The sequence below is a fragment of the Physcomitrium patens genome, chromosome 23 (assembly GCF_059467195.1).
Source record: "Physcomitrium patens ecotype Gransden chromosome 23, ASM5946719v1, whole genome shotgun sequence".
Classification (NCBI taxonomy): domain Eukaryota; kingdom Viridiplantae; phylum Streptophyta; class Bryopsida; order Funariales; family Funariaceae; genus Physcomitrium; species Physcomitrium patens.
In genome coordinates this window covers 10,942,863-10,969,369 of record NC_143432.1, presented here as the reverse complement: position 1 = coordinate 10,969,369, position 26,507 = coordinate 10,942,863, and the positions used below count along the sequence as shown (strand labels likewise).

The window sequence follows — 26,507 nt, the reverse complement described above, 5'->3', positions numbered from 1 at the left end:
CGTTTTCGACAACACCATCACGCTGGAGATAAAGGCGTTCATCTTCTGGATGAAATGTCTGCGACGTACTCGAGACGGTGTCACGGATGAATTAATTCGTGGATGAAATGGATTGTGGATGAATGAATGATCTATATCCCAGTGGGACTAATGAACTTTTGAGCTTCAGTTTTGTGCTTGTGTCGTTCGTGACAGTTGCTTATTATGCCAGTTTGAATAAGGTTGACGTCTAGAAGATTTATTATTATTATTTTTAATTATATATATTTATATTTATATATTTTAAATTTTTATTTTATATTTATATTCTTTGTGTGAAGAAACTACAGGGTCTTTGAATGTAGAAGCTTACTTTGAAAAGCCAGTGTAAAAAAGTTTTACAAAATAAATACTTCTTAGTGGAAGAAAACCCTGTTTTAAAAACCTTGACTTTTGAAGACAGAATAAAGTGACAAGATGTCATAAAAACGACCAAGTTTTTCTTTTATTAAAATTCTAGATGTATCAACTTATATCTTAATATATATATATATATATATATATATACATATAACTTTCAAAACTAAAAGAATTATATTTTTTTACTATTTTAATGATTTTTCTAGCAAATTTTGGTACAGCTTCTCAAATCCTTTTTAAATAACATCTCTTGAGGTAGACATACCTCAAATTCTAAGCAAGAACATTATTTGTAGCATATATGAAATGAAATGATTTCTACCTTATTTTTTCCTCTTACGAACTTTTAGCTGCTTTTTCCAAGTACAAAGCCAATTAAGCGAGGTTCTTGATTTTCAACCAATAAAAGATTAAAAATTTGTGGCTACTTACTTTTTCTTTCAAACATAAAATCTCCTAAATAAAATTTGTATTTATTATTTATTTCTATATTATACTATTAATTTATAAAATAAGAAAATAAATAATATTTTTTAATTGAAGAAGTAATTTTTTTTTTTCTAGCAATGGGTACTTTAAACTTCAATTATATATTGCAACTATGACTAGTTCTAATTCAATTAGTTTTTCCAAGTTTTACAACATCCACATGAATAGAACTTGAAATAATTTTCAAAACCTATTCAAGTTTCAAGAAAAAGACACCACAATACTTGTTTTTGCTAAGAAAACCTCTAATTACGAATTATTATTATTATTTTACCAATAATCTCATAAAACATTTGACAATTTCCTAATTCCTGTAAAGAATTAATAAATTATCCGCCTATTGAATCCACTCAACAGTTTTAACTACCCCCTCGAATTGTGTAGCGGGGACGAAGGACCCTCGAAACTACGCGTAATTTTCTCATTCAAAAATGAAACGAATGAAAATCATCCATTTCTTATTCCAGGGAACGTGATTCCCCTTTCACGAAGGTCCAATCCACTTCCCAGTCTGAGTCGTTATGCAAGTGCGAGACGGCAACGCAAACTGGTTTGAAATTTCTAACGCGAGCTTGGTTCCACACAAAACTCTCTTGTGGGATTTCTTGTCTTTCAAGCGATGCTGCTTTGCTCTGCTGGATTCGGCGCTGCATCTGCATTTTTGCTGCAGAGGAGGTAACACTTTTGTCGATTTTTGAGATTTTTGCATCAGAGCTTTGTGTCGCATTCTGTATTTTGGAACAATGGGGATCGATTGAGCGATTGATCATGCTGTTGTGGATTGAAGTGTGCTGGCCGGGTTGAGTAGATTAAACCTGAGATTTCTGCGTCAAGATGTTCCTCCTGGTTGTTGGGTATTGCAGCGTTTTGAAGTTTTTTTAAAAGGAAGGAAAAAAAGAAAAAAAAAAAAAAAAAACTCTTCTTTTGTCGATCCTGGGTTGCACAGAAGTGATCTTAGAAGCTGAATCGATTTTGGGGATTTCTTATTGTTGAGTTCCTACCTGGATAATGTCGTAGGTAACATCGCAGAGGAATTTGACACGAGGAATTTCTCCATGAATGTAGCTGAGGGTGTACGCTGGTGGAGAGAGTCGTGCAGGCAACTGAGAAGATGTGAAGTTGATTGAAAAGGTCTGCCGCAGGCTGGGCACAAATATCTTCCGTATGAACTTTTGGAGTTTCTGAAGGTGTAGTGTCTTTTCCTTCCCGGCATATAGAACAGCACAAAGTGATTTGACGTCGGGTTCGTAATAGTGTCGTTCATATGAATTCGATTATCAGCGGTTTCTAGTAGCACCCCAGAAAGTCCTGATTTTGCAAGGGTTTTGCAGAATCTTGATACGTTCGTAGTAGTTCTCACTCGATCATCAAGGAGCTGCCCAAAATGTACTTACCATGTAGCACGAAGTCGCAATTGTACGTGAATTCTCTCCTTGTGCCCTGCATACTTCTATGGACAATCTTTAAAACTCTAAATAAATAATAAACAAAAGAAAAAGGAAGCTTTGAATCTCTATTTTTATCATACATGTGAGATTCATATGATAGTTTGCCATTCAGAAGGAGATTTTCCTGCTGGGAACAGCCGTGTCAGTATCTCAAATAATGGTCCTTGCAGTTCTGTTCTTCCGGAATTCTCAAGGTTTGAAACTTGTTAAACAGCAACGCGGTGCATTATCATGCTCAGAGGGAAGATAATTCTTGCAATTTGGTCTCCGTTCCGATGTTAGATGAAACATCGCAGGAGGGCTATGGCTTGTACCGGGAAGTTTTTGCATCCAGGAACAAGAAAAAGAGTGCAATTGCTTTCCTCACAATTATGTTGATAGCAGTAGTATTGTACACGAGCAAAATTGTTGCTCCCAAATGGCTGGAGCTCTTCCAAAGGGAGAAACAGTATCTTGTACGTGATATTGTCAGAAACAGTGCTATTACGAGCTGTCATTCTCAGCCTTACCGGTCATCATATCATTTCCAACCTCCCAAAAACTGGATGAATGGTGAGGAATCATGTTTTTCAGGGCTCTCGTAGTGGACAAGTTCGCAGTTTCCTTGCTTGCAACTGAATATGCTGTTAGTCGGTAAATGTATATGGCTAGAACTCGCTGGACTAAGCAATACAGCACATTAGTATTCTCGAGGCTTTTCATGCTTTCAGGATCTCAGGGAATCGTTTTAGATGGATAAGCTATTTTTTTGGGAACAAATTCAACTTGTGTGTCGATCTCACCTTGTTTGTCTTGTGGCATGTGGGTATGATGCTGGAACTCGCTTTCAACATCTCTAGACCCAAATGGTGTGTCCCTGCCCCCTTTCCTTACTAGATCTTCTTTTTTGTTCTCTTTTTGTTTTTTTTTGTTTTGTTTTGTTTTTTTTTCTTTTTTTGTTCGATGAAAAAGTTCCAAATCTTTCATTCTTGGAACGCTTGTTTTAGTTGACAAGTGTGTTGTTGAACAGGACCAATGTACTACGAAGGCTTTTATCACTTATTCTACCAGTACAATCCCGGAGGAGCTGTGTGGGGCAACCTTACTTGGGGTCATGCCGTCTCCACAGACCTTATCCATTGGCGTGATCTTGAGCCTGCCTTGAAACCTGACGAATGGTATGACAATGGAGGCGTATGGTCTGGTTCAGTCACTATCTGTCCAGACGGATCACCGTTGATTCTATACACAGGCACGTTTATAAATTACTTAAGAGCCTTGAACCATTTCTTGTTAGTGAAAAGCCTTTCTTACTACTAATGTCACCAGAATTGCACCATCAGGTGTAGCAGATGATCTTGAGCAGTCACAGAACTTGGCGGTACCCGAAGATCTTGCTGATCCTCTTCTTCGCAAGTGGGTGAAAAGTCGAGAGAATCCAATTCTTCGACACCCTGTTGGAATTGATAAAGAGGACTTCAGGGATCCAACAACAGCTTGGCAGGTAAATGATGGCACGTGGAGAATACTAGTTGGAGCCAAAATGGGGAGAGATGGAATGGCGTTGCTTTATAAGAGCGAAGACCTACGTCATTGGGAGCTAGATGAAAATGTGCTGCACACAGTTCCTGGCTCGGGAATGTGGGAATGCTTGGACTTCTTTCCTATTGCACCGTTTGGACGAGAAGGGTTGGACACGTCAGTCAATGGGCCTCATGTCAAACATGTCTTGAAAGCGAGCATGTATGATGATCAGCACGATCATTATGCAGTGGGTACTTATAATTTGTCTACAGAATCGTTCACACCTATCAATCATGCTTTGGACATCCAGCACGGCTTGCATTATGACTACGGGAAGTTTTATGCTTCGAAGTCTTTCTATGACCCAGTGAAGAAGCGTCGCATCGTGTGGGGTTGGTCTAATGAATCCGACAGTGCAGCTCAAGATATTGCTAGAGGATGGGCATCACTCCAGGTAACTCAACTTTCTATGAGTTCAAATCAAGTGTCTGCTCTCAGTTAACTTCTGATTAGCTCTTAATGCTGTTTATCTGTTAATGGCCAGTTTTGGTTGGATTTTTACCGCAGGCAATACCGAGGGTGTTGTGGTTGGACACTGCATTAGGAGACAGCTTAATACAGGCACCTATCGAGGAGGTCGATGATTTGAGGGTCGGCAAGGTTTCCAAAACAGATGTGGATTTGGAGGCAGGCAGTGTCATCAAAATCGAGGGATCCTCTGGAGGCCAGGTTGATATAACATCCCATACCCTTCAAATTATAATATGTAATTTGATCAGAAGGAATCTGAGAACAAGGTCGAGTATAAATAATATGCATGTTAAGATTTATCCTTGAAGAGTGTTCAGGGCTGTGCAGGTGGTTTTGGTAAAAACTCATACTCACGTACTGGAATTCGTGATCGTGAGGTTTGTGAAAGACTGATGACATCTGTGGTTCTCAAATCTCTAAAGCTGGGCAGAGAAGTCTTGGAATCGCATAAGCTATATTCATTATTGAGACATACACAAATACGGTAGTTACTGTGGGTCTTAGCTCATTGTTATTGGCGCAAACTAGATAATGTGATTTTCATTTGTGCTGATCAAGCACTGATAATACCTACTTGTGCATGGACAGCTGGATATTGAAGTCATATTTGAGTACCCCAATGTCTCCAACGTGATAGTTCAAGATTATGGTTTCCTGAATGGACCATTTGACTGTGGTAATGGAGGATCAGCCCAGCGAGGTGTATATGGCCCATTTGGATTGCTGGTGCTCACAGATGACGCTTACCAAGAGCAAACTGCTGTATTTTTCTACATCGCCCAGGACGCCAATCAGCGTTGGGTCACGCACTTTTGCAGTGATCAGAGCAGGTCATATAGCCTCTTGAGAGTCTGGTTATTAAAGCATATCTGAAGTTCAATGCTTTTTTTACGTGACTTCCAAAGCCCTGCTTTGTATTAGTTTATCATGGTTGATCCTAAAGTTGACTTCACCAATGTGCAAACAAAGCTCACTACCAAGACACTGCGCAGATCTTCTCTTTTGCATGATATTGACACAACTGCGTTTTGGAGTGATGTTCGCGTCTTGCCTACTGAGAACTTTCTGTCTCTGCGTGTCCTGGTGGGCTACCTTCACCATTCTATTTCATTTCCTATGAATATGATATATTGTATTTTTCTATGTGCTCCCTGAACATTGTTGTGTTTGGGTCTGACTCTACCTCACGGGAGGAGTTGGACTTGGTTAGCAAAGCATCGTCACTAGTGTGAGATAAGCATCCATTTGTACGTGGAGTCAGCTGATCAGATTAAGATCTCAGTTGTAAGATCTCAGAAAGGTCTATCCTTCCTGATTAACTTTACTTCATTGGACCAGGTGGATCACTCTATCGTTGAAAGTTTTGTTCAAGGTGGACGAATGGCTATAACATCGCGTGTTTATCCTAAAGAAGCGGTGGACGAGAAAGCTCATGTATTCCTCTTCAACAACAGCACAACGCAGATTACAGTTCGCAGCATCAATGTCTGGCAGATGCGGAGTATTACCGTACTCCCCCTTGCATGAGTTGCAATTTTTCATTTGAGATTTTTATGAATCTTTGAATAAGAAATACTGTTTTCCATGTTGGCATCATTACTGCTGAATAAACCATGTTTGTCGTGAGAAAGCTTTACGACGTGCAATCAAAGACGAGTCAACCTCAATTACTAGAAGTTGTGTCTGTTTATGGTCTTATCGTATGCTCATCAGTTCTCTACAATGCTTCGTCGAACACTGATTGGTGAAAATTTCAATTGGGCACTTCAGTTTGGTGTATTACCAGACCCTGAATCTCAAGATCCGTTATGATCAATGTTTAGCCGAGCTTACACCCCACTTCATGCGGTTATACTACCATAATGTCTTGTACTCTGCTATTACTGTGTCGATAAACCGCCAGAAAAGTGTTTTACGAACTTGGATCAGACGGTGAGCTAAACATATTGCCTAAGCCAACAGATTTTGATGCACACAAGTAAATACCGTAGTGTTTCTTAGAACTTAGAAGTGAAGGAATTGTGCACAATCTTTGGAATCATCCAAAATCAGTTATATTGACACCGTCAAAGCAAACGTTCACATTTTTGCCGCATTGGTCTCACTGGACGTCCAAACAGTCCATGGTTGGGCTCTGCACAGAGGAAACATATCTCCAAGGCTAGACCAAAATTATTGTAGCCCTTCAAATATATATTTATGGTTAAATATATACAAGTCTCCAAAACAAAGTACTATCATATTTACTTCTACTAATTTCTTTGAATTCCTAAAACGCTTACAATAGGTGTGATTTCATTGGGATTGTTTGTAATTTATGACAAATTTCAGAATTCTAAATGAAAACAAGTGTAGTATCCCAGTATTTGTATTAAATTATTTTAAAATATTATCAATATTAAAATTTTAATGATATTTATATTCTATAATATTTGAACTATATTAATAATTCTTTGTAATAATCAAGTCAATATTAAAATAATTTTATGATTTTTTTGAATTTACTAGATATTTATAAATTATTATTTTTTTCTTAAAAAAACATAATATTGAAATACAGTATCAATGATATGAATCTATAAAATTTTACTATAGAAAAATATATCCATGAATAAGTTTCAAAAAAAAAAAAAAAAACAATTGTGTTAAGGTTACATTAAATAGATTTAAAGAGAGTTGATTTGAAAGATAGTCTTATGTATATTACAAAAAAATATAACAATTAATTTAGAACATAAAGTTATTTATAACTTAGCAATATAAGTCCCACTTGCAATGCTTAATAAACAATCCAATGCATTGTTTGCAACTTTGATTTCTTATCATTCTTTATACAAACTTGCTTGTCATATATCTTCAAAAATATTAATACAAGAATTTAAAAAGATTTCTACTATCAAAAACAAAAAAGCTATTTCATTCAAACTTTTATATTAATTTATGAGACTTAAAACCTTGACTACATAATCAAGTTATCTTTGAGGTAAATGCCAATTGTATGACTTTTTTACTTTTTACTTTTTACTTTACTATAGCTTTTTCATAGGAACTCCAAATTACTTGTATTTGGTATTATTTGAAAGAAAGATAAAAAAATTACCTACACAAGTATATATATACACATATATTTCATTATCTTGTAACTAAGAATATAATAAATAAATAAAATCTAAATAAATTAAATGTATATTTCTTTTATTCTTCTTCTCTTACCTATTCTTCTTTCTTTCTTTGATTGTACTTCTTAACCACACTATTAACTAAAAGCAATTCTTAAGTGAGACAACCTTGTAATTTAGATTAAGGGATGAATTTTACCTTTACCTAAGGCTTATAGATTAAATGTCAAAATTATATGATGCTTTTACAGCTGCTTTATAAATAAATAGAAAAAATTCCAATGTAAGTCTTTCTGAGCATGTGGCATATTTGAAGAAACTTGAAAATTAAATTTATATTTAAAATAATCTTTTGATAATTATCATAGAAGATAATGATTTTTTTAAACCTATTTCTATTTACTTCTACTTATTTTACTTAACATAAGTAATATGGATATCTATAATTGCTATAGAAGTATAGAAAGATTTTTATTAAAAAGATTAGATTGTAGATAAAAAAAAAGTTAGAAAAGAAAAAAGAAAGAAGACACCATATTATTTGACTGTGTTCCAAAATGTTTTTAGTATTTTACTTTTATAATCTGATCTTTTTCAAAACTATTAAGAAATTCATCATTCAATTCTTGCACAATGATTCATCACAAAAACTAAAATTTAAATTAACCAAATCCTGTAAGAATCTATTAACTGAAGTTATATGACATTTGGATTATTTGGATTATTTTGGAATTTATTAATTGAAATAAATTAACTGAAGTAATATGACATTTGGATTATTTTGGAATGTACCAATAGATCTTCAAGTACAATAAATTGAGACCAGATAAAAAGCTCATGACTTCATTCTGCACAATGTAATCTTCGGTGCTTGCATTGCCTCTAAAACCAGACAAAAAATGATTCCTTGAGGTCTTTCCTTGTTCTCAACTTCTCATGTGTTTGGATGAACACAGAAGTATCATGCGATTTTCCAGAAAGTCATGCAGAATTTTAAGGAGTCGGTGTTTTGACTTCTCCTCTGAGCAGCTCGGCAATGCCATCGTCAACCTGCACAGCGTTAATTGCATATGTGATCCCATGTTTTGGATTGACGATCTTAAGCTGACGGTGATTATGCAGAAATTAACGCAGAGAATGACATGCTTCTGGTACCCACCTGCTGAATAGTCTGGCCGTACACAAAATCCTAGATCAGGGAGCTATCTATCTCTTGAGAAGGTGGGCTTGCCGGAACAAAGCACCGATGCACTGCCACATACGGACCTGCTCGTGGCTTGTCCACCACAGTGAGTCCGTATTCTGAAAATTGGTCATCTCTCTACGGTATGGATTTTCGTGAACACCTCCGCCAAGCATCGTCATTTAGGGGTTCTTGCGTTTATTAGAGCTGTCTTGTGGATCTTTAAGAAACGGTTCTTTGATTCGGGATCGCTCCTTAGTTCCCACCTTTTGAAGATTAAAACCCTGGTTCTCACCTTCCTACAAATTGCACCTTCTTCTCACAACACTCCATTTCACCCTCGTTTCAGCCTTAGGTTGGGTTGAAATCGTACCTCTTCCGGTATTCCATGTAGGTCTCCTACTTAGCCTTGGTGGAGGTGATTGACTACGGCTCTTTAGTCTCTGCGTTGCGCTACTTGATCGGGGCGAATGACTTCGTCCCCGGGGTTGAGCTCTGCTGTGGTTTACAGGCAGCTCCAGCGTCTTTTCTTTTACCGACGCCAGAATTGTTTGAAGCTTTGGCCGCTGTTAGTATGCGAAAAACTTTCACAAGTTCAGCTCCTAGTGCTCCGCATTTGTTCTCTGCTAATAATGCACCCTCAAGGGCTGATTGTACGCCAATCAAGACATGCTCCACCTTGTTGCCCAGTAGCCTGTATGGAACGGAGATCATCAGCTCATAGCCTATTTTAATTGGCAGCTAGAGAATAGGCATTTTCTTAGAAAACAATCGTAGATCTGCTCTTCATGCTTTTCACGTGATTCTTGCTTGAATCAACTTACTGTAGATTATTCAACGTTGCTGATGCTACGTGCTCAATGCGACTTTCCAGCCCACCTATAAGAACACTAATAGCTGGCACCCGGTCTGCGCTCAAAGCACCTATCTGCTCCAAGTTAAGCATTTTCCTGTGGTTAAGTAGAAGAACTGAGCATGAGATAATGGAGGGCAGTCTACAGTCGGCATCAAAAACCTATGCTTTGATCCTCCAAGAAACCGAATATGAATAGCCTATGCATAACGAAAGATTCTCCATCCTGTGATACCAGAGCTATTAACATTAGATTGAAAAAACCTCCGCAGTGGAATTCAACCTCTGCAGCACGTCAACACTTCCTGCCAACATCCCCAATTCTGCTTTCTGCGATTGTTCGTCATGCTGAATATCACTCAATGTGCATTCCACCACCGCAATGCGAGTTTCCACCTCAGCAATTGACTGTGTTCAAAAATGTCATTATTTACAGTTGCTCGAATTTAGGGATAGAAGAATCGTTTCTTTACCATGATCCAGACACATAATCATCAAATACTTTCACATCGGTGGAGAAACGCCATATCAGTCACCTTCTCATGTAAAAGTCAGCATCGTTTAAAATTGAGAAAATATGAATGAAGTTTTGATTGCACCTGAAAGCAGCTACACGCGATATCCTCAACACGATCTTCATGTCCTTTGAGATCTCTTTCTAGATCTTGTGAACCTGTAGTTGACACAGCCAGAATTTCCATGCTTTCAACTTTGACCTCAGCTGCCAGACTGACTGGTTGCGGATATACGTTGTCCCGACTCAACCCCTCGATTTTCTCCTCCAGATTCTTCATTTTGAAGGATGTATCGTTTTCAAATCGTGCTGCAGCATCATTTTGAGGAAGGAAAATGTTGATCGTTTTCTCAAGGGAACAAGTACTTGACCGAACTTCTCCAACGGAATTAATAGAGTTGGTCTGATTACCCTCAAACCACTTCAATCTTTTACGCAAGTCGGTATGCTTTGAGAAAGTTTCATTCACTCGTTCTTCCACATTCCGAATAACCCGGAGTGATTTCGTTAATCAGGCCTCTTATTTTAACTATTGTATTTTTAAGCTACTAAAACGAACACATCTCTTATAAAGCTTGATCATAACAGATCAGGAATCGTTTGGGTACAGTGGATAAGACTAGTGAACATGATGACTGAACTGAACGGTTCATAAGTGTTAGATAATTAAATATGCATCCCTTGTTAAGACTATTACTAAATTTTCTATATATATTGTTTTTGAACCGGAGCAGTGAAGGAATAGAACCTGGTTCAGCTTTTCCATGTTGTCAGTCCAATCCTTCTCTACTCGCTCGTTCTTCTGGTTCCCAAATCGTCCCTTCTCGACATTGTGGCTGTTATTTGAGCCGTGCAGTTGTTCAACAGTTGTCATGAGACTAAGTTTCTCTTCCGTCTGGACAACAGCAAACGATAGATATGGGTTAGCGCTATCACAGAATTATTGCCTTCAACAAGATAGCAAGATACGTTCAAACGCTTGCACCATACCAGTCGAATAAGATGAATGTCAATCAATCCAGGAGATTCTTGGAATATAAGCTTAGGGATTTTATTGTTTCCTCCTCCCTAATCACATGAAAGATAGCTGACCTTCAAGGTGTAGCGTTCTTAATCCGTTGGGATCGATAAACCCGCTAATTGGCTCAGGTTTTCATTACCAAACCCCTCCATAATTGCTCTATCTTTTGTAACATCTCCATTGATTGCCTGTTTCCAGGTAGAAATGGCGAATTCAAGTTCTTCGCTAATCTGGTCCCGCACTTCCTCACTATGCTGGGTGCCACGCCCACTCTCATGCTCAAGTTCCTCCTGCACATCATTGCCATAAATCGGTGAATTCTACCTGATTTGAACCACAATCATGATGTATTATCAAATGGAACTTGCGAGAGGTAAGGAATAGAGATTTCGGTAAGAATCTGAAGCTGCATGTTTACGTGACAATTTATAGCCATCTCCACGTTAGAGGAACCCAAGACCTCAGCAAGCAACTCTCCTGCCTTCATGGCAGACGCGGTCGTTTCTACAACGGCTTGCGATGCAGCATCCCGTTCCTCGTGGAAAACCATCGTGGCCGTCAGCAGTTTTGGACTCCCTTTCTCCATAGAACCCTGCAGTTCGTGACTCTTTTTCCACACGTCTTGAAAAGCAACGAGGGTGGCCCCTTTCTCTTTCAGCACCTCCTGGTTCACCAGCCGCATCTTGGATGCCGCAGCATTTGCCATGTCCTTCTGGCTAGGCGATTTCTCCTGTATGCGTATGGTGGATGGTTATACAACCAGACGGAAAAATTGAAATGATCAGGTGAGAGTCTATAACTAAAACTAACCGCGAGAATTCTCTGCAGCATACTCACAAAAAAAACCCACCTGGTGCAGCATGCTTTTGCGTCATGCAATAGTTACTTCACCTTCAATGGATGCCAAAGTGCAAATTAATATTTCTATTTCTTTTGTTGCTGAGTAAGGTGCATCGGGCGGTGCTTGAGCAACAACCCTTTTTTGCCCTATGGCGGCCTGAAAAGTTCGCGTTAAATACTCGCCTCTATCCTGCCACATCTAAAGTATGATACATGCCCACCAAGTTTATCACTTGCGGCCTAAAATCATGTACAAATACATTTGACATTTTTCAGCATCGAGATAACTGTACCATGGCTTCCTGCATCTGTTGATATGAAAACAGCCAACGATGTTCAAATTTCCAAATAACTTGATCAAGATGCGTACCTGCGTCTGATTCAATTTCGCTGTCAAGGCATTCATGTCGTGTTTGCGGGTATCCGTTATTTGCAGAACCTTCTCACGGGCACTATGCAACTTTTTCTGAATCTCCAATTTTAACATATTTAACATCTTTCTTTTGTTGCCCGCGAGAGCATCCACAACTTTGCGCCAAATCGAAATGCTCTCTCTCTCAAGCATTTCCTTGAAGAAACCACGTTCAATATCCACCATCTGTGTAATTCGGCAACGGAATTGATCTAGCTCCTCTGATAGCACCAGTCAGTATTTGAGAATTCTGGAAATTAGAGATGAAGAGGAATGGGTGCTCCAAAATCAACGATAATTACTTTTCCGTGTCATATATTGAAGCAATAAAACTGGTGAAACAAAAAGTGTTCTGTATTTAACGTTATCATCATTGTAGATATGTAATTGGTTACTTGGCGTGGCAATGAGGAACCGCTATCCTCGCAAGCCACCTCCCGATGTCTCTTCAAGCTATCCCACTGACTTTCAACCTTGTCTACACGCTTGTTGCAACTATGGTTCACATCGCACATGTCTTGTCTCACGTCCTCCAATCCACCCAAGTAGAGCTGTGAGAGACATTCGATCCTCTCCATGATCAAGAGCCGCTCGCGGGTGCCCTCTGCTAATGCCATCTCCTTCTCTCCAGCCATTCCTTTTGTCTCGTCTTGCACCTTCCCCAACCTTGTTCTGAGATCCCCAAGTTCGACCTGTAAAAACTCCATCAGAGCACACTAAACACGAGCTTCGAGCCTATAATTCTTGCTTGCCCGCTTTCAAATTCAATTTTCTCACACAAACTTTGATGTTTGATAAGAAAAGAGCCCATTAATCTTGGTCTCTCAGTCTAAATAAAAGTTAGGCTAGTTTGTATGATGCACATATGGATTCAGGTCATCCTGATACCTTTAAGACCTTCTCAATATTCTTCAGCCCTTGGATCTCCAACTTCATATCCGTTTCACCGTTCTTTATCTTCTCCATGGTTTGCCTCAATTCTTCTTTGACCGTTTCCATTATCACCTGCACAACATCATACAGAAATGGTGGCTGTCATGCATACACTTGTGAAGATTCTTGACAAGCCGAATCATGAAGCAAGTCAGGGAGATGATAGCATTCGTAGAAGCAGCCAGCTAAATAATCCTGAGAAGCTTTTTCAGACTTCGATCAGTTAAAAGCTTTGCAAAGAAACGTTGACTGCAAGTCCTTTGACTTGAACACCCTCATCTGCAGAACACTTAATGCTGGGGGAGTGTTAAGGCAACTGCTAAACTTTACTATGGCGCTGGATGAAGAGATGTATGACCTCCGCACCATCATCCTGAAGAGATTGCAACTCATTGCGTAAAGAACCATTCTCTGATTTCAGCATATCCTGTTCCTTTTTTGCAACGACCGTGAGGTGCTCAACGTGATTTGCCAAGTCCTGCCTGCTCTTTATCAAGGAATCCATCTCGCTCCATAGAAGCTGCATCTCGTTCTTCACCTCTGCCCAGCCACTGCCTAACGGCAGTGACTTAAGCTGTCTTTCTATCCTCTCCTCCACCATCATCTGGACCTAAGACTATCAAAATATCACTCCACCGTCTCTGTATGGAATAAACACAACGTACACAATCATGTATATGTAGCAATAAAAAAAGAATTATAAGCCTAATTCATACCTAAATACTTTATTGAAATCACGAAGTACCTGTTCTCTTTCTCGTTGGAAGAGCTTCTCAGTATCTACCTTGAATTCTAATAACTTAGTTTTGATCTCATTCTTGAAATTGTCTTTCTCCGAAATCAACTCATTTTCTATCTCCTTCACGCTCTCTAGCTCCATTTCTAAGCGGTCGACACCACCCCGCCATCCTTCGCCTTCGACCTCAATCCCGATTTTTTCACCCTCCATTGAGCCTTTTAGTTCACCAAATGCCCTCTGTAGATGTGCAATTTTCTCGTCGTTTGCGTTGTAATGAGCCTTCTGCAAAGCTCACATGTACAGACTCATTGGTGGAAAAATACAGCCTCGGAAAATATAGCATACTTGCTACGTTCCAAATATAGAACTGCAAACTTAACACACTTTTAATTGTGGCATCCAATTAGGATTGAAGTTTGGGCATCTTCACCTCGTAATTTCTGCGTCTAAAAGCTCGGCCCCTTGATTCGACAGCAGGAGAGTGGAGGACCTGTTGATCCTGCAACTTTCCTCCAAGTTGTAGATGACTGGTAGAAGAGTTAGAACTCGATGCATTTCCTGCCGGTGAATTGGTATTCTGCTCTACCAAAGTCAGATGAGCCGCCGTCCCAAGCGGTGGTGTCAATGGACCTAAATAATCTCCATGAGTGAGTCTAATCATCGTTTTATTGAGCGACTCCAGCGATGTTCGCTCAAGAGAGCATGGTTGATCAATTATATGACGTGACGACGCCAATCTGTCGACTCTGTGCTCCTCAGTGAACTCTTCCACACTGTCCTTGACATGATCTTGACCATGATTGTCACGCGAGATGCCGCCTTCATCTAGATCTATTTCGTCCACGGATTGCAGCTGTAATCTTTCGGCTTTGTTTTTCACTTCTTCTCTCATTTTTGTATCCTTAACAATATCTTTCAGCAGACTCGTTTGGCGCCGGAGAGGCTCCCAGTTTTGATCCACACCGTGCTGGGCTGCCAGCGGTAGCGAGGCTCCCTTAATCACCCTTACGGATGCTGATGCTGGCCGGTTCTCCACTAATCTATGTGATCCATCTGTAGTCATGAAGGCTTGCGTGGCTACTCCAGTAGCGTCTTGGCAACTTTGTAGCTCCTCTAACCTCTGACTTCCCCTTACAAACTCACCTTTCCATTCACGCAAGCCACGTGTTGGCTCTCTTCGAAATCTCCTTTGCTGATGACCAAGTTGGCTTAGATCCGAAGGTGAGCTATATCTGTCATAGCCGCTGTCATTTGAGTTACGCTGCGATGCCCGGACATTTTGACGTCTCGGAATTCTCACAACTGTGCGCTCTTCCTCTTCCAAGTCTGTCTTGCTGGCTGCTAACGTTTTATTTGATCCGTTCCTTGAAATTTCCCAAACCAACCCTCCTGACGCACGGTGATTGGCAAACTTCGATCTGCCTGAGAGAGTGGAAGCTGGTCTCGTTGGACCTAATGTGGTTGTGGAACCTCGATTGATATGCACTTCGTCTCTATTCTCTGCAACATATCGCTTGCCACGATTTGAGACGTTGGATGGTTTCTCATAAGCGGAGCATTCTTCATCCAAGGACCTTACTTTGATCGCACTTGATGTCAAAGTTTTTAAAGCAGTGCTACCCCGGCCGTAAGTTATTGAAGGTCCTACTCCTCCACTCATGCGCGATGAATTCCGACTTCTAGGAGGTGGACCTCGGTATGACTTATTATCACCTGAATAGCAAGTAATTCTTCATGATCAGCATTCATGAGGCTCCCATGAACGTAAAAAACTCTTACGTAAAAACTGGCTGAAATTCGCGACATTCTTTTCGTCGGTGAACAGCTTCCCGAGTGAATAGGCTTTTACGTCACGGTGTAGTAGGTTCAGTATTGCAGTGAGGATTGCAAGCAGTCACTAATCTTTTTTCTCAGCTGCCCAGGTGATTGTATACCTGTCTTACCTTCTCATCCCGTTTTGACAACAATCCCATTGTGGGTCACTTGCGTGACTAACAATCCCACGCAACAAGGTTCCGATACCAACACCAGACGAGACTAAAATCCCGCGAGTGTACTTACTTGATGTACGGTTGCCAATGCCCTGGGCAGACGACGGCCTGGCTCGTTCAATTTCAGTCAGTGTGGGCGTCGGAGCGGCTTTAAAAGTGACGAGGGTAGCACTTGCCCCTCTCTTCAATCGCTGAATCAAAGAAACAGGTTTTGCCGCAGCAGTGGCGACACCGAAGGTTCCGGTCATATTGACAGTCGAGCGTTGCTACTGCTGCTCAAACAAGACTTCACTGATTCCAATATTCTTGGGAGTTTTCAACATGGCACCAGAAGTGATTTTAGGCCGAGGCGATTCCACACTCTTCGTGACACTAACAATGTAGCTACGAAGCGTGCAAACATTTAAAAACTAAAGCCAAATCTTAACAAAGATTTGAATTTAGTAATCACCGCAAGTCGCATCCGAAGTATTGAACACACCGTGCACTGCCCAGACCTCGTCCACAAACACCGTAAAACGTTACATCAACTGACTCAGCAGTAAACCAAATGACTCCATCAACATTGAATACGGATACAGCTTTTGAAAGGAAACGTAACCAAGACATTTACAGAAACATAATAAACTCCAGCTCAAAGCCGACCAAAACATGACTCATTACAGCGAGCAACATCCCCAGAGCATTCTCCACCCAAACCCTTCCAAAATACGTGCGACACATCTGAGTCCACACCTCCGTTTATAAAACCAATGAATAAAAAAAGTCCAAGCATCCAAAATATACACTTCAAAAGTAAACGATGCCCTCTAAAGAAAAGGAAACGCCATAACTTCAAAAGAAAAAAGAAACTCTCTGGAAATTACCCCCTGCATTTCCACTGAGAAACCCTAAAAAACTTCTCTATCACAAGTAGTGCTCCTCTGCACAACCACTGAAAGAGTCCCTTCCGATACCATTCTTAAAAACAAAATTGTAACCGAGTTTGGTGAGGGATCAGAGCCAACCGCAAGCTCCAATGCAAACAAAATCCATGGGTATGAAAAGAGCATAACTCAGAAGAGCTAAACATATCGAAATTGCAGACCCCACGGCAGCAGCACATATGTGAACGACTGCTGCAACAATCATCAGCTAGAAACCAACAAACATGGCACGCTCTCCCGCACCGCTGATTCTAACCATGGGAACAGCCATTACAAGCCGTTAGATCAGCCCAGCTCCACCCTCCATCCCACGATAGATACTTCCACAGTTCAAATATTCCACATGCCCATTTTCAATGCCAACTCAGCCAAAGCACTGCCAGTCATCCACAAAATAAACGATGTCCATTCAACCGTCACCACTCACCATTCCAGCTGGTAACCAACGCAGGCTTCCAAGTAACCCATTTCAATCATGAAAAAGTAATACATTCTACTCCACCTTATCAACTCAATACATACACACACAAACACACCTCCATACATACACACACAAAAACACATCCCCACAAACACATACACAACGCACAGGATAGATGAGACATCCAAGCCAAGGACACCGGAGTACACAGCCATTGGCAATCGTTTCTGTAACTCACTTCCATTCAGCCTTCCTTGCAACCTCCACCTGCTTTACGTCATACTCCTCCTCCACTACTCCCCAACTCTCCACACCACCTCCACCGTGCCTTCCATCAATGTACACATCACCAAACTTCCACTCTCACCCTCTGCCTCCACTTCCACTCCTACACCACTACCATAGCTCACGTCTCTACAGGCTGCACCTCCATGTCAAGCCTATTTACACAAACATCGCATTCCACCGCCATAAATTCCATATCACAAAACAAACCAACCAAAACTACGTCCATGTCTCTCATCCTACCAAACCGATCATCTACACCGCCTCCATTTCTACTCTACACCTCTCCCTCACAACGCGAACGCCCTCTTGTTCGAGTCCTCCACCAGACTGCGCACCACCTTCTCGGGGTACCCGGGATACAGGTTCAAGAAGTGCCCGTACCCGGGAAGCTCGTGGTACGTCACCCACGCCAAGCTGCTCGCCACGTGCTTCTGTAGGTTGGCAGGAACCAGGTAGTCCTCCGTCCCCTGCCAAATGTGCACCGGAATCTCGAACGGGTTATCCAAACCCATCGGTGTGAACGGCCACTCCGAAAACATCACCATCACATCTCTATGCACGGATTCGAACTTGCCCTGCTGTGATACCTCCTTGAAGTGCTGCACACATCCATCACACACACATATCAGCCCACACACCTCGTGAAGTCCCTCACCGATCCTCACGCCCAATCCAACTTCGTCATACCCCATTCCTCCCACACAGCTCCTAACCCAGGCCCTTCTCCGCCATGCAAACCTTCACCCACACACCACGCAACAAAATCATCACCACAACCCACGCATGACTCCCGTCATTGCCACGGCCGCGACATGTACCTCGGCAGGAGTCATTTCAGGCATCTTCTTTAGTATTTCCTGGTCCTTTCCATTCAAAGCCGTGATCCCGTCTTCGCTCTCCACGGTCGCCGTTGGGAACCGTTTCTGACTGTTGTACCAATATGTCAGCTTCGGAACGTAATGAGTGATCGTCAAAGATATCTTATCCCCGATCCGCTGCGTATTCCATGCCTTGCTCATCTCCGACTTCGGGAACCCCGGCCACCAGAAGTTTACCACCGGTGCCGAGAACGCCACTCCTGCAAGCCTCTCCGGCTTGTATTTCAACAGCCCCCAACCCGTATACCCTCCGATCGAAGTCGCGATCGCGTAGAACTTCGGTCTCAATCCAAGCCCGTCTGCCAGGTCCACAACATCCTCTGCATCCGACTGAATGGACCGCCTCGGATTCGGGTCACTTTGCCCATACCCGGCTCTGTCGAACGACACCACGTGCAGACCAAGCTCACTCATCACCTCCTGCATCACAATCGTTTCAGTTACAACCTCATCGCGCGCGTGCCCGCACTTTCACCCGCACAACCACCCACCGTAACCAAATCCACACTTTCACAAGTGTCCCGACACACCCTCCATCACCCTCCCACTCTCCTCCAACCAAACGCGCCTCTAACCCCTCGCACATGCTTGCCCGAATTCAACAATCTACGCACCCACTGCTCATATCAACTCAGCAACTCACACGCGGAATCCCTGCGCACTCAACTCAGCTCATTTCATGTGCCCACTGCACATACACAAATCTCCCCACACCCCTCCGCACCACGCCCACCGTCCCGGTCCCAACAGCACCACTCACCTCCGGAATCGGCAAACTCTTCAGCCGCGACCCACCGTAGCCATGAATGTGCACAACGTAGTGCCTGGCCCTCTCCTTCTTCACACCCATCTCCTGATAAGCCAAGTATCTGCCATCGCGCATCTCAATTCGCGGAGCCGTCACCTTCGGTCCGTCGGGACTGTTCAGCTCATTCACCGGCGGTGGAGTGATTGCCTTGAACACCATGCTCCCCACCACCACTCCAACCAGCATCACCAGCCTTCGCACAAAACCTGCACCACATGCGCATCCGATGGTCAACCGAAATCGCCCCCGCACACCTGCCAGACTTCGCTCCATTCCCAATGCCGTCAGTGCAAACCAACCAACACACAATCGGCCAACGCTTCGCACTCCCTACGAATCCCGCTCCACGCGCACGGGGCGTCGGACCACTTCAAACACACAAATCGCTACATTCCAACACTTCGATCATCCAACGTATGCGGAAACTTTTCCCCACACTCATGCTCCAAACCTCTCGCAAGCGTGGACTGTGAAACCCGCATTACAACGTTCGCAACCGGGACGACACCATCCACAAACACCACCCGCCACAGAACCCACAAATGCCACCAACTAAACCAAATCCCCTCCACCTCCTACTCTGTACCGGCGTCGACGACGACGACAACAACACCTGAACAACGACGATACACGGCACAAGCGACGAAAAAGAACGGGCACCTGAAAACCCCGGCCCTCGCCTGGGAGCATCGCGCCGGGTGTGCGAGCGTGCCGAAGCTGCAGAGATCCTGGGCTTCCGCCCCACTTCCGCCATAGCTCCAGGTGGGATCCAACTCCGCCCGACCAACGCGACAGGATAGAAGAGAAGAGAAGAGAAGAGAAGAGAAGGAGCTGAGCCAAGGTCGATCAAACGGCAGCAACAAGATGATGAGTTGGTGGAGGGGGAGTCGGTTTCAAGCAGTCATGGCAACATGCACCATGCGACGAGGTGTGAAGTGCGATGGCAGTGGAGTGAGTGATGGTAGCGAGGGGATGTCAGGTTAGGGTTAGGATTAAGAGCAGCGAGGAGGAGGAGGAGGAGTCCATGTGTGTGTGTGGACGGCGCAAGGGAACACACTCCTCACTTCCTCCGTGACTCGACTCCACTTGACTTCACTGGATTGGATTGCTGTTGAAGCGCAGCCTGCTAACCCCCGGGCTGAGAGACTCATTTCAATGTTGTTTTTATTTGAAAACTTACAGTATTATGTGGCAGTTTAATCGTGTGCATGTTTCCAAGTTGTTTTGCATGGGTTTTGTTGTAGTTCGTGATCGGAGTATTATTTAATAGTGTAGAACAGATGCTTCATGGTTGGTTACAATTGGCTTAGGTTGTTTAAAGTGGGGATTTCTATCTAATATGTGGGTAACTTTGTAATATTCTTTATTGTCACTTTATCTGTGTAGAATAATGTCCTGTTGTGATTTGAATATAGAACTGATATTTATTATCGTTTCAGAATTTTTTTGTAATTCGATATTTTACCTTTTTTTCTTAATCCAAACATTAAACAATTTGATAACAAACTTGTTTTTAATTACATATGATTTGTGGATGTTGTAAAAAAAATATGAGAGAGGAAGAAAATATCTGCTCAATTCAGGAACCTTTAATACTCTTTGCAATTTGTGTAGAATAAACCTATAAAAAAGATTAACAAAATAGACAGTAAAGCAAATGATTATCTTATATTCTAATCCAATTATCTGTTAATAAACATTTGTAACCAACCATGAAGCATCTGTTCTACACTATTAAATAATACTCCGATCACGAACTACAACAAAACCCATGCAAAACAACTTGGAAACATGCACACGATTAAACTGCCACATAATACTGTAAGTTTTCAAATAAAAACAACATTGAAATGAGTCTCTCAGCCCGGGGGTTAGCAGGCTGCGCTTCAACAGCAATCCAATCCAGTGAAGTCAAGTGGAGTCGAGTCACGGAGGAAGTGAGGAGTGTGTTCCCTTGCGCCGTCCACACACACACATGGACTCCTCCTCCTCCTCCTCGCTGCTCTTAATCCTAACCCTAACCTGACATCCCCTCGCTACCATCACTCACTCCACTGCCATCGCACTTCACACCTCGTCGCATGGTGCATGTTGCCATGACTGCTTGAAACCGACTCCCCCTCCACCAACTCATCATCTTGTTGCTGCCGTTTGATCGACCTTGGCTCAGCTCCTTCTCTTCTCTTCTCTTCTCTTCTCTTCTATCCTGTCGCGTTGGTCGGGCGGAGTTGGATCCCACCTGGAGCTATGGCGGAAGTGGGGCGGAAGCCCAGGATCTCTGCAGCTTCGGCACGCTCGCACACCCGGCGCGATGCTCCCAGGCGAGGGCCGGGGTTTTCAGGTGCCCGTTCTTTTTCGTCGCTTGTGCCGTGTATCGTCGTTGTTCAGGTGTTGTTGTCGTCGTCGTCGACGCCGGTACAGAGTAGGAGGTGGAGGGGATTTGGTTTAGTTGGTGGCATTTGTGGGTTCTGTGGCGGGTGGTGTTTGTGGATGGTGTCGTCCCGGTTGCGAACGTTGTAATGCGGGTTTCACAGTCCACGCTTGCGAGAGGTTTGGAGCATGAGTGTGGGGAAAAGTTTCCGCATACGTTGGATGATCGAAGTGTTGGAATGTAGCGATTTGTGTGTTTGAAGTGGTCCGACGCCCCGTGCGCGTGGAGCGGGATTCGTAGGGAGTGCGAAGCGTTGGCCGATTGTGTGTTGGTTGGTTTGCACTGACGGCATTGGGAATGGAGCGAAGTCTGGCAGGTGTGCGGGGGCGATTTCGGTTGACCATCGGATGCGCATGTGGTGCAGGTTTTGTGCGAAGGCTGGTGATGCTGGTTGGAGTGGTGGTGGGGAGCATGGTGTTCAAGGCAATCACTCCACCGCCGGTGAATGAGCTGAACAGTCCCGACGGACCGAAGGTGACGGCTCCGCGAATTGAGATGCGCGATGGCAGATACTTGGCTTATCAGGAGATGGGTGTGAAGAAGGAGAGGGCCAGGCACTACGTTGTGCACATTCATGGCTACGGTGGGTCGCGGCTGAAGAGTTTGCCGATTCCGGAGGTGAGTGGTGCTGTTGGGACCGGGACGGTGGGCGTGGTGCGGAGGGGTGTGGGGAGATTTGTGTATGTGCAGTGGGCACATGAAATGAGCTGAGTTGAGTGCGCAGGGATTCCGCGTGTGAGTTGCTGAGTTGATATGAGCAGTGGGTGCGTAGATTGTTGAATTCGGGCAAGCATGTGCGAGGGGTTAGAGGCGCGTTTGGTTGGAGGAGAGTGGGAGGGTGATGGAGGGTGTGTCGGGACACTTGTGAAAGTGTGGATTTGGTTACGGTGGGTGGTTGTGCGGGTGAAAGTGCGGGCACGCGCGCGATGAGGTTGTAACTGAAACGATTGTGATGCAGGAGGTGATGAGTGAGCTTGGTCTGCACGTGGTGTCGTTCGACAGAGCCGGGTATGGGCAAAGTGACCCGAATCCGAGGCGGTCCATTCAGTCGGATGCAGAGGATGTTGTGGACCTGGCAGACGGGCTTGGATTGAGACCGAAGTTCTACGCGATCGCGACTTCGATCGGAGGGTATACGGGTTGGGGGCTGTTGAAATACAAGCCGGAGAGGCTTGCAGGAGTGGCGTTCTCGGCACCGGTGGTAAACTTCTGGTGGCCGGGGTTCCCGAAGTCGGAGATGAGCAAGGCATGGAATACGCAGCGGATCGGGGATAAGATATCTTTGACGATCACTCATTACGTTCCGAAGCTGACATATTGGTACAACAGTCAGAAACGGTTCCCAACGGCGACCGTGGAGAGCGAAGACGGGATCACGGCTTTGAATGGAAAGGACCAGGAAATACTAAAGAAGATGCCTGAAATGACTCCTGCCGAGGTACATGTCGCGGCCGTGGCAATGACGGGAGTCATGCGTGGGTTGTGGTGATGATTTTGTTGCGTGGTGTGTGGGTGAAGGTTTGCATGGCGGAGAAGGGCCTGGGTTAGGAGCTGTGTGGGAGGAATGGGGTATGACGAAGTTGGATTGGGCGTGAGGATCGGTGAGGGACTTCACGAGGTGTGTGGGCTGATATGTGTGTGTGATGGATGTGTGCAGCACTTCAAGGAGGTATCACAGCAGGGCAAGTTCGAATCCGTGCATAGAGATGTGATGGTGATGTTTTCGGAGTGGCCGTTCACACCGATGGGTTTGGATAACCCGTTCGAGATTCCGGTGCACATTTGGCAGGGGACGGAGGACTACCTGGTTCCTGCCAACCTACAGAAGCACGTGGCGAGCAGCTTGGCGTGGGTGACGTACCACGAGCTTCCCGGGTACGGGCACTTCTTGAACCTGTATCCCGGGTACCCCGAGAAGGTGGTGCGCAGTCTGGTGGAGGACTCGAACAAGAGGGCGTTCGCGTTGTGAGGGAGAGGTGTAGAGTAGAAATGGAGGCGGTGTAGATGATCGGTTTGGTAGGATGAGAGACATGGACGTAGTTTTGGTTGGTTTGTTTTGTGATATGGAATTTATGGCGGTGGAATGCGATGTTTGTGTAAATAGGCTTGACATGGAGGTGCAGCCTGTAGAGACGTGAGCTATGGTAGTGGTGTAGGAGTGGAAGTGGAGGCAGAGGGTGAGAGTGGAAGTTTGGTGATGTGTACATTGATGGAAGGCACGGTGGAGGTGGTGTGGAGAGTTGGGGAGTAGTGGAGGAGGAGTATGACGTAAAGCAGGTGGAGGTTGCAAGGAAGGCTGAATGGAAGTGAGTTACAGAAACGATTGCCAATGGCTGTGTACTCCGGTTTCCTTGGTTAGGCATGGGTTGAATGGGATTATTGCTTTCAGTCATTTCTAGTTCTTTTTAAATAACCTGCGGTACCCATGCACACTTGGTAGTTCCCCGACGGTGAAGACTCAACTGTCAAATCTTGTGAGAATTTTTTCAGTCCAGGGTTCTAGGTATGACGATATTCCTAATTATCTTATCTTCGGAACTATTTGTCAAGTTCATACTTATGGGTCGTGGCCTTTTTTCTTCTTTTTTCGTTTTTCTTTTCTTCTATTTGATGGCTTTGTCTCTTACATGCTATGTTTAGTGTTGGCATCTTGGATCAACCTTGTGTAGTCCGGGTCGTTGGTGTTCTTAAACACGATAAGTTCTTTTTGAACTGATTTTTCAGCACCAAGTACCTGTTGATTTAGCCTCTTTATAATTACACTAATACGCACTGCAGTTTGAAGATGAACTACTTCCTGTGAGCCACAAGGCTAATCCCTGCCCACTGCTGAAGTCTCCTTTTCCCTCAAATGCATTTGTCGGCTCTATCTGAAAGACGTCCAGTTCGTTTTTTTTTCTTTTTTTCTTTTTTGAAACATTTCAGCGTCTACTTACTTATTTAAGAATATCAAGAGCAGTTAATTACAACTAGTACTTTGTGAAGGTTTTGGAGTGGGATAGAATTTATGGAGCTTTTGCAGAGGAGTTGAGTTTCACCTAATAAAGTTTTTGAACTAACAGATTCTAAGTTTGTTTTTTCTAATCCATACTGTATGAAACGTCTAGAATGGCTAAGTGTTTTTAGAGGGTTTTTTATTTTTGTGTTTTTATATCTACAAACTAGCTTTTTTATGTCCTTAAAGATGGTTCCATGTTGGTGGTTTGAGTATTGTATTAGGTCATATCTCATTCTTTAAGCATTGTTTTGATTTTTGGATTTGAAATAAATATTCATGAGTTGCTTGCAACGATGAACTTGGGTTGAGAGTGGTGCTTGTTTAGTCGGATGCCTTAAATTTGTGATTGTCGTTTTTGCTCATTTGGAAAATTGTTTTGAGGTTGTTACCGGTAAATTGTGGCCTCAAAAATCCATCGCTTGTTGTGCGTAAGTAGTAATCTTTTGTTTTTGCATAAACAATTTTGTCTGTCAGTATTAGTATGTCCAGCACCAAAATATGGAATATTCTAATGCAGTTTGATTTATTTTTGAACAGATCAATCCGTATGTTGACATAAACACTAACGCACCATTCTACTTGGTTTGTAAAGATGCTGATTACAAGGATTATGATTGTTCATGTTCCTTCATGCGAATCTGGCACAGTCATTGAAATTGAGTACGATTCGCATCTTGTGTGGAGCGGGGTCATCTCCATGGTAAATGTTGCAGAGAAAGCTTGCTTAAGTGTGTTTCGATATCAGTGAGATCAATTTGTTGTTGCCAAACAACGATTTGATCCGGGTAGTGGCGTGAGCACCCGGAGGCTGAGAGAGTTGTGCAGAAGGCGTCAGATGGTTGAGTTGGGCTTGAGGTAGGAGAGGCAGGAGGTTTGGGTGGTGTGTACATTCTGAGTTGTCATTGCAGCTTGGGGTTGGATTGGGCACATGACACGAGGGGTGTGGGTTGCAGCAAAGCGAAGGGGACTGTCCCGCCCGACGAGAGTTTGCGGAGGCCGAATGCTCTCCGGGGGTGTTGGTTGACAGATAGCCCGTTGTGAGTTTGTGGTGTGGCGATACAGGTTGGAAATTGAGGTAGTGGGCGAAAGTTGAGGCGCGGCTGTGACTGACGGGTGCAGTGGGGACACCGCGGTGTATAAGAAGCGGGCATGGAGCGTGCGAGATTCGAACCTCCACAGATCCGAGGGGGTTGAGGATTCCGTTTCCGTAATAGTCTAGATGGTAAGGATAACTGGCTTATCATACCAGTCATTCTCGCTTGGAGGGGGATCCTTGAAATTCGTAGACGCACCCTCGACCTAGATCTGAAATTTCAGGGAAGATGATAGTTGTGATTTTATGAGTCGTATGTGTGTTTTTTCTTATGCAACACGATCAGTGTAGTGAAGTGCGTCAGTAGCTGATCATTTTGCACCGAATACGAGTTGTTTTGGCCGAGATGGACACGAATTCGGTAGCTGGTCGGGCCAGAGCACAGCTGAACGGCAAATCTCTTGCCCTTCACGCCGTCGCAGGGCCAGGAGGAGATACAGAGGGAAGAGTAACACAGGTGAAAATATTATCATCACAAGAATGCACTAGAAATAGGCAAATATTGACCAGTACCCCGCAAGCCAAAATCAGATTGGATCCCCAAAGAATGCCGCACACCATCCCAATACACACTGGGGGTACAACCCCTCCCCCCACGGGTCACACCATTGGCGACCCTACCTCTGGACTATTCGAAAGAAGCCCTTCAGAGGACAATGGAGATACGGATCTTGCAGTCTTCAGGGCCA

The 26,507-nt window shown here is 43.5% G+C and overlaps 5 protein-coding genes and 1 long non-coding RNA gene across 10 annotated transcripts; 3 read left to right on the top strand and 3 right to left on the bottom strand.

The window, feature by feature from the left end:
* The first annotated feature begins 1,402 nt into the window (after positions 1-1,402).
* LOC112275506 (beta-fructofuranosidase, soluble isoenzyme I-like) lies at positions 1,403-5,966 on the top strand. Its single transcript, XM_024505905.3, has 11 exons — positions 1,403-1,563; positions 1,906-2,075; positions 2,220-2,304; positions 2,551-2,888; positions 3,176-3,184; positions 3,346-3,567; positions 3,659-4,293; positions 4,407-4,568; positions 4,959-5,200; positions 5,363-5,453; positions 5,709-5,966. The coding sequence occupies exons 3-11, from the start codon at positions 2,273-2,275 to the stop codon at positions 5,895-5,897; spliced, it is 1,920 nt and encodes a 639-aa protein (XP_024361673.1). The 5' UTR covers positions 1,403-1,563; positions 1,906-2,075; positions 2,220-2,272; the 3' UTR covers positions 5,898-5,966.
* Positions 5,967-7,322: 1,356 nt separating this feature from the next.
* Positions 7,323-10,928, bottom strand: LOC112275756 (uncharacterized). Of its 2 annotated transcripts, XM_090246744.1 has the most exons (7): positions 10,788-10,928; positions 10,125-10,348; positions 9,809-9,933; positions 9,497-9,622; positions 9,046-9,366; positions 8,649-8,755; positions 7,323-8,539 (listed from the first exon to the last, which is right to left on the bottom strand). In XM_090246744.1, exons 2-5 carry the CDS (start codon positions 10,317-10,319, stop codon positions 9,126-9,128), a joined length of 687 nt encoding a protein of 228 aa, XP_090102870.1. In that variant the 5' UTR covers positions 10,320-10,348; positions 10,788-10,928; the 3' UTR covers positions 7,323-8,539; positions 8,649-8,755; positions 9,046-9,125. The 2 variants fall into 2 exon arrangements, with proteins under 2 accessions (XP_090102870.1, XP_024362149.1); XM_024506381.3 differs by having other exon boundaries at positions 8,649-9,366.
* Positions 10,798-13,527, bottom strand: LOC112275837 (uncharacterized). Of its 4 annotated transcripts, none has more exons than XM_073530492.2 (5): positions 13,201-13,527; positions 12,271-13,004; positions 11,479-11,790; positions 11,132-11,350; positions 10,798-10,934 (listed from the first exon to the last, which is right to left on the bottom strand). In XM_073530492.2, exons 2-4 carry the CDS (start codon positions 12,496-12,498, stop codon positions 11,150-11,152), a joined length of 741 nt encoding a protein of 246 aa, XP_073386593.1. In that variant the 5' UTR covers positions 12,499-13,004; positions 13,201-13,527; the 3' UTR covers positions 10,798-10,934; positions 11,132-11,149. The 4 variants fall into 4 exon arrangements, with proteins under 4 accessions (XP_073386593.1, XP_073386594.1, XP_073386595.1 ...); XM_073530493.2 differs by having other exon boundaries at positions 11,521-11,790; XM_073530494.2 differs by lacking the exon at positions 13,201-13,527 and adding an exon at positions 11,911-12,099 and having other exon boundaries at positions 12,271-12,401.
* A 3,999-nt stretch (positions 13,528-17,526) lies between these two features.
* LOC112275598 (uncharacterized) lies at positions 17,527-20,465 on the bottom strand. The gene is made up of 4 exons (XM_024506090.3): positions 19,957-20,465; positions 19,249-19,502; positions 18,429-18,908; positions 17,527-18,209 (listed from the first exon to the last, which is right to left on the bottom strand). The coding sequence occupies exons 1-4, from the start codon at positions 20,048-20,050 to the stop codon at positions 17,898-17,900; spliced, it is 1,140 nt and encodes a 379-aa protein (XP_024361858.1). The 5' UTR covers positions 20,051-20,465; the 3' UTR covers positions 17,527-17,897.
* A 704-nt stretch (positions 20,466-21,169) lies between these two features.
* On the top strand, positions 21,170-24,119 carry LOC112275599 (uncharacterized). The gene is made up of 4 exons (XM_024506091.3): positions 21,170-21,637; positions 22,092-22,345; positions 22,686-23,165; positions 23,385-24,119. The coding sequence occupies exons 1-4, from the start codon at positions 21,544-21,546 to the stop codon at positions 23,694-23,696; spliced, it is 1,140 nt and encodes a 379-aa protein (XP_024361859.1). The 5' UTR covers positions 21,170-21,543; the 3' UTR covers positions 23,697-24,119.
* Positions 24,120-24,272: 153 nt separating this feature from the next.
* LOC149986534 (uncharacterized) lies at positions 24,273-26,097 on the top strand. The gene is made up of 2 exons (XR_016500195.1): positions 24,273-25,425; positions 25,679-26,097. It is a non-coding gene; the product is annotated as an uncharacterized LOC149986534 (long non-coding RNA).
* Positions 26,098-26,507: the final 410 nt, after the last annotated feature.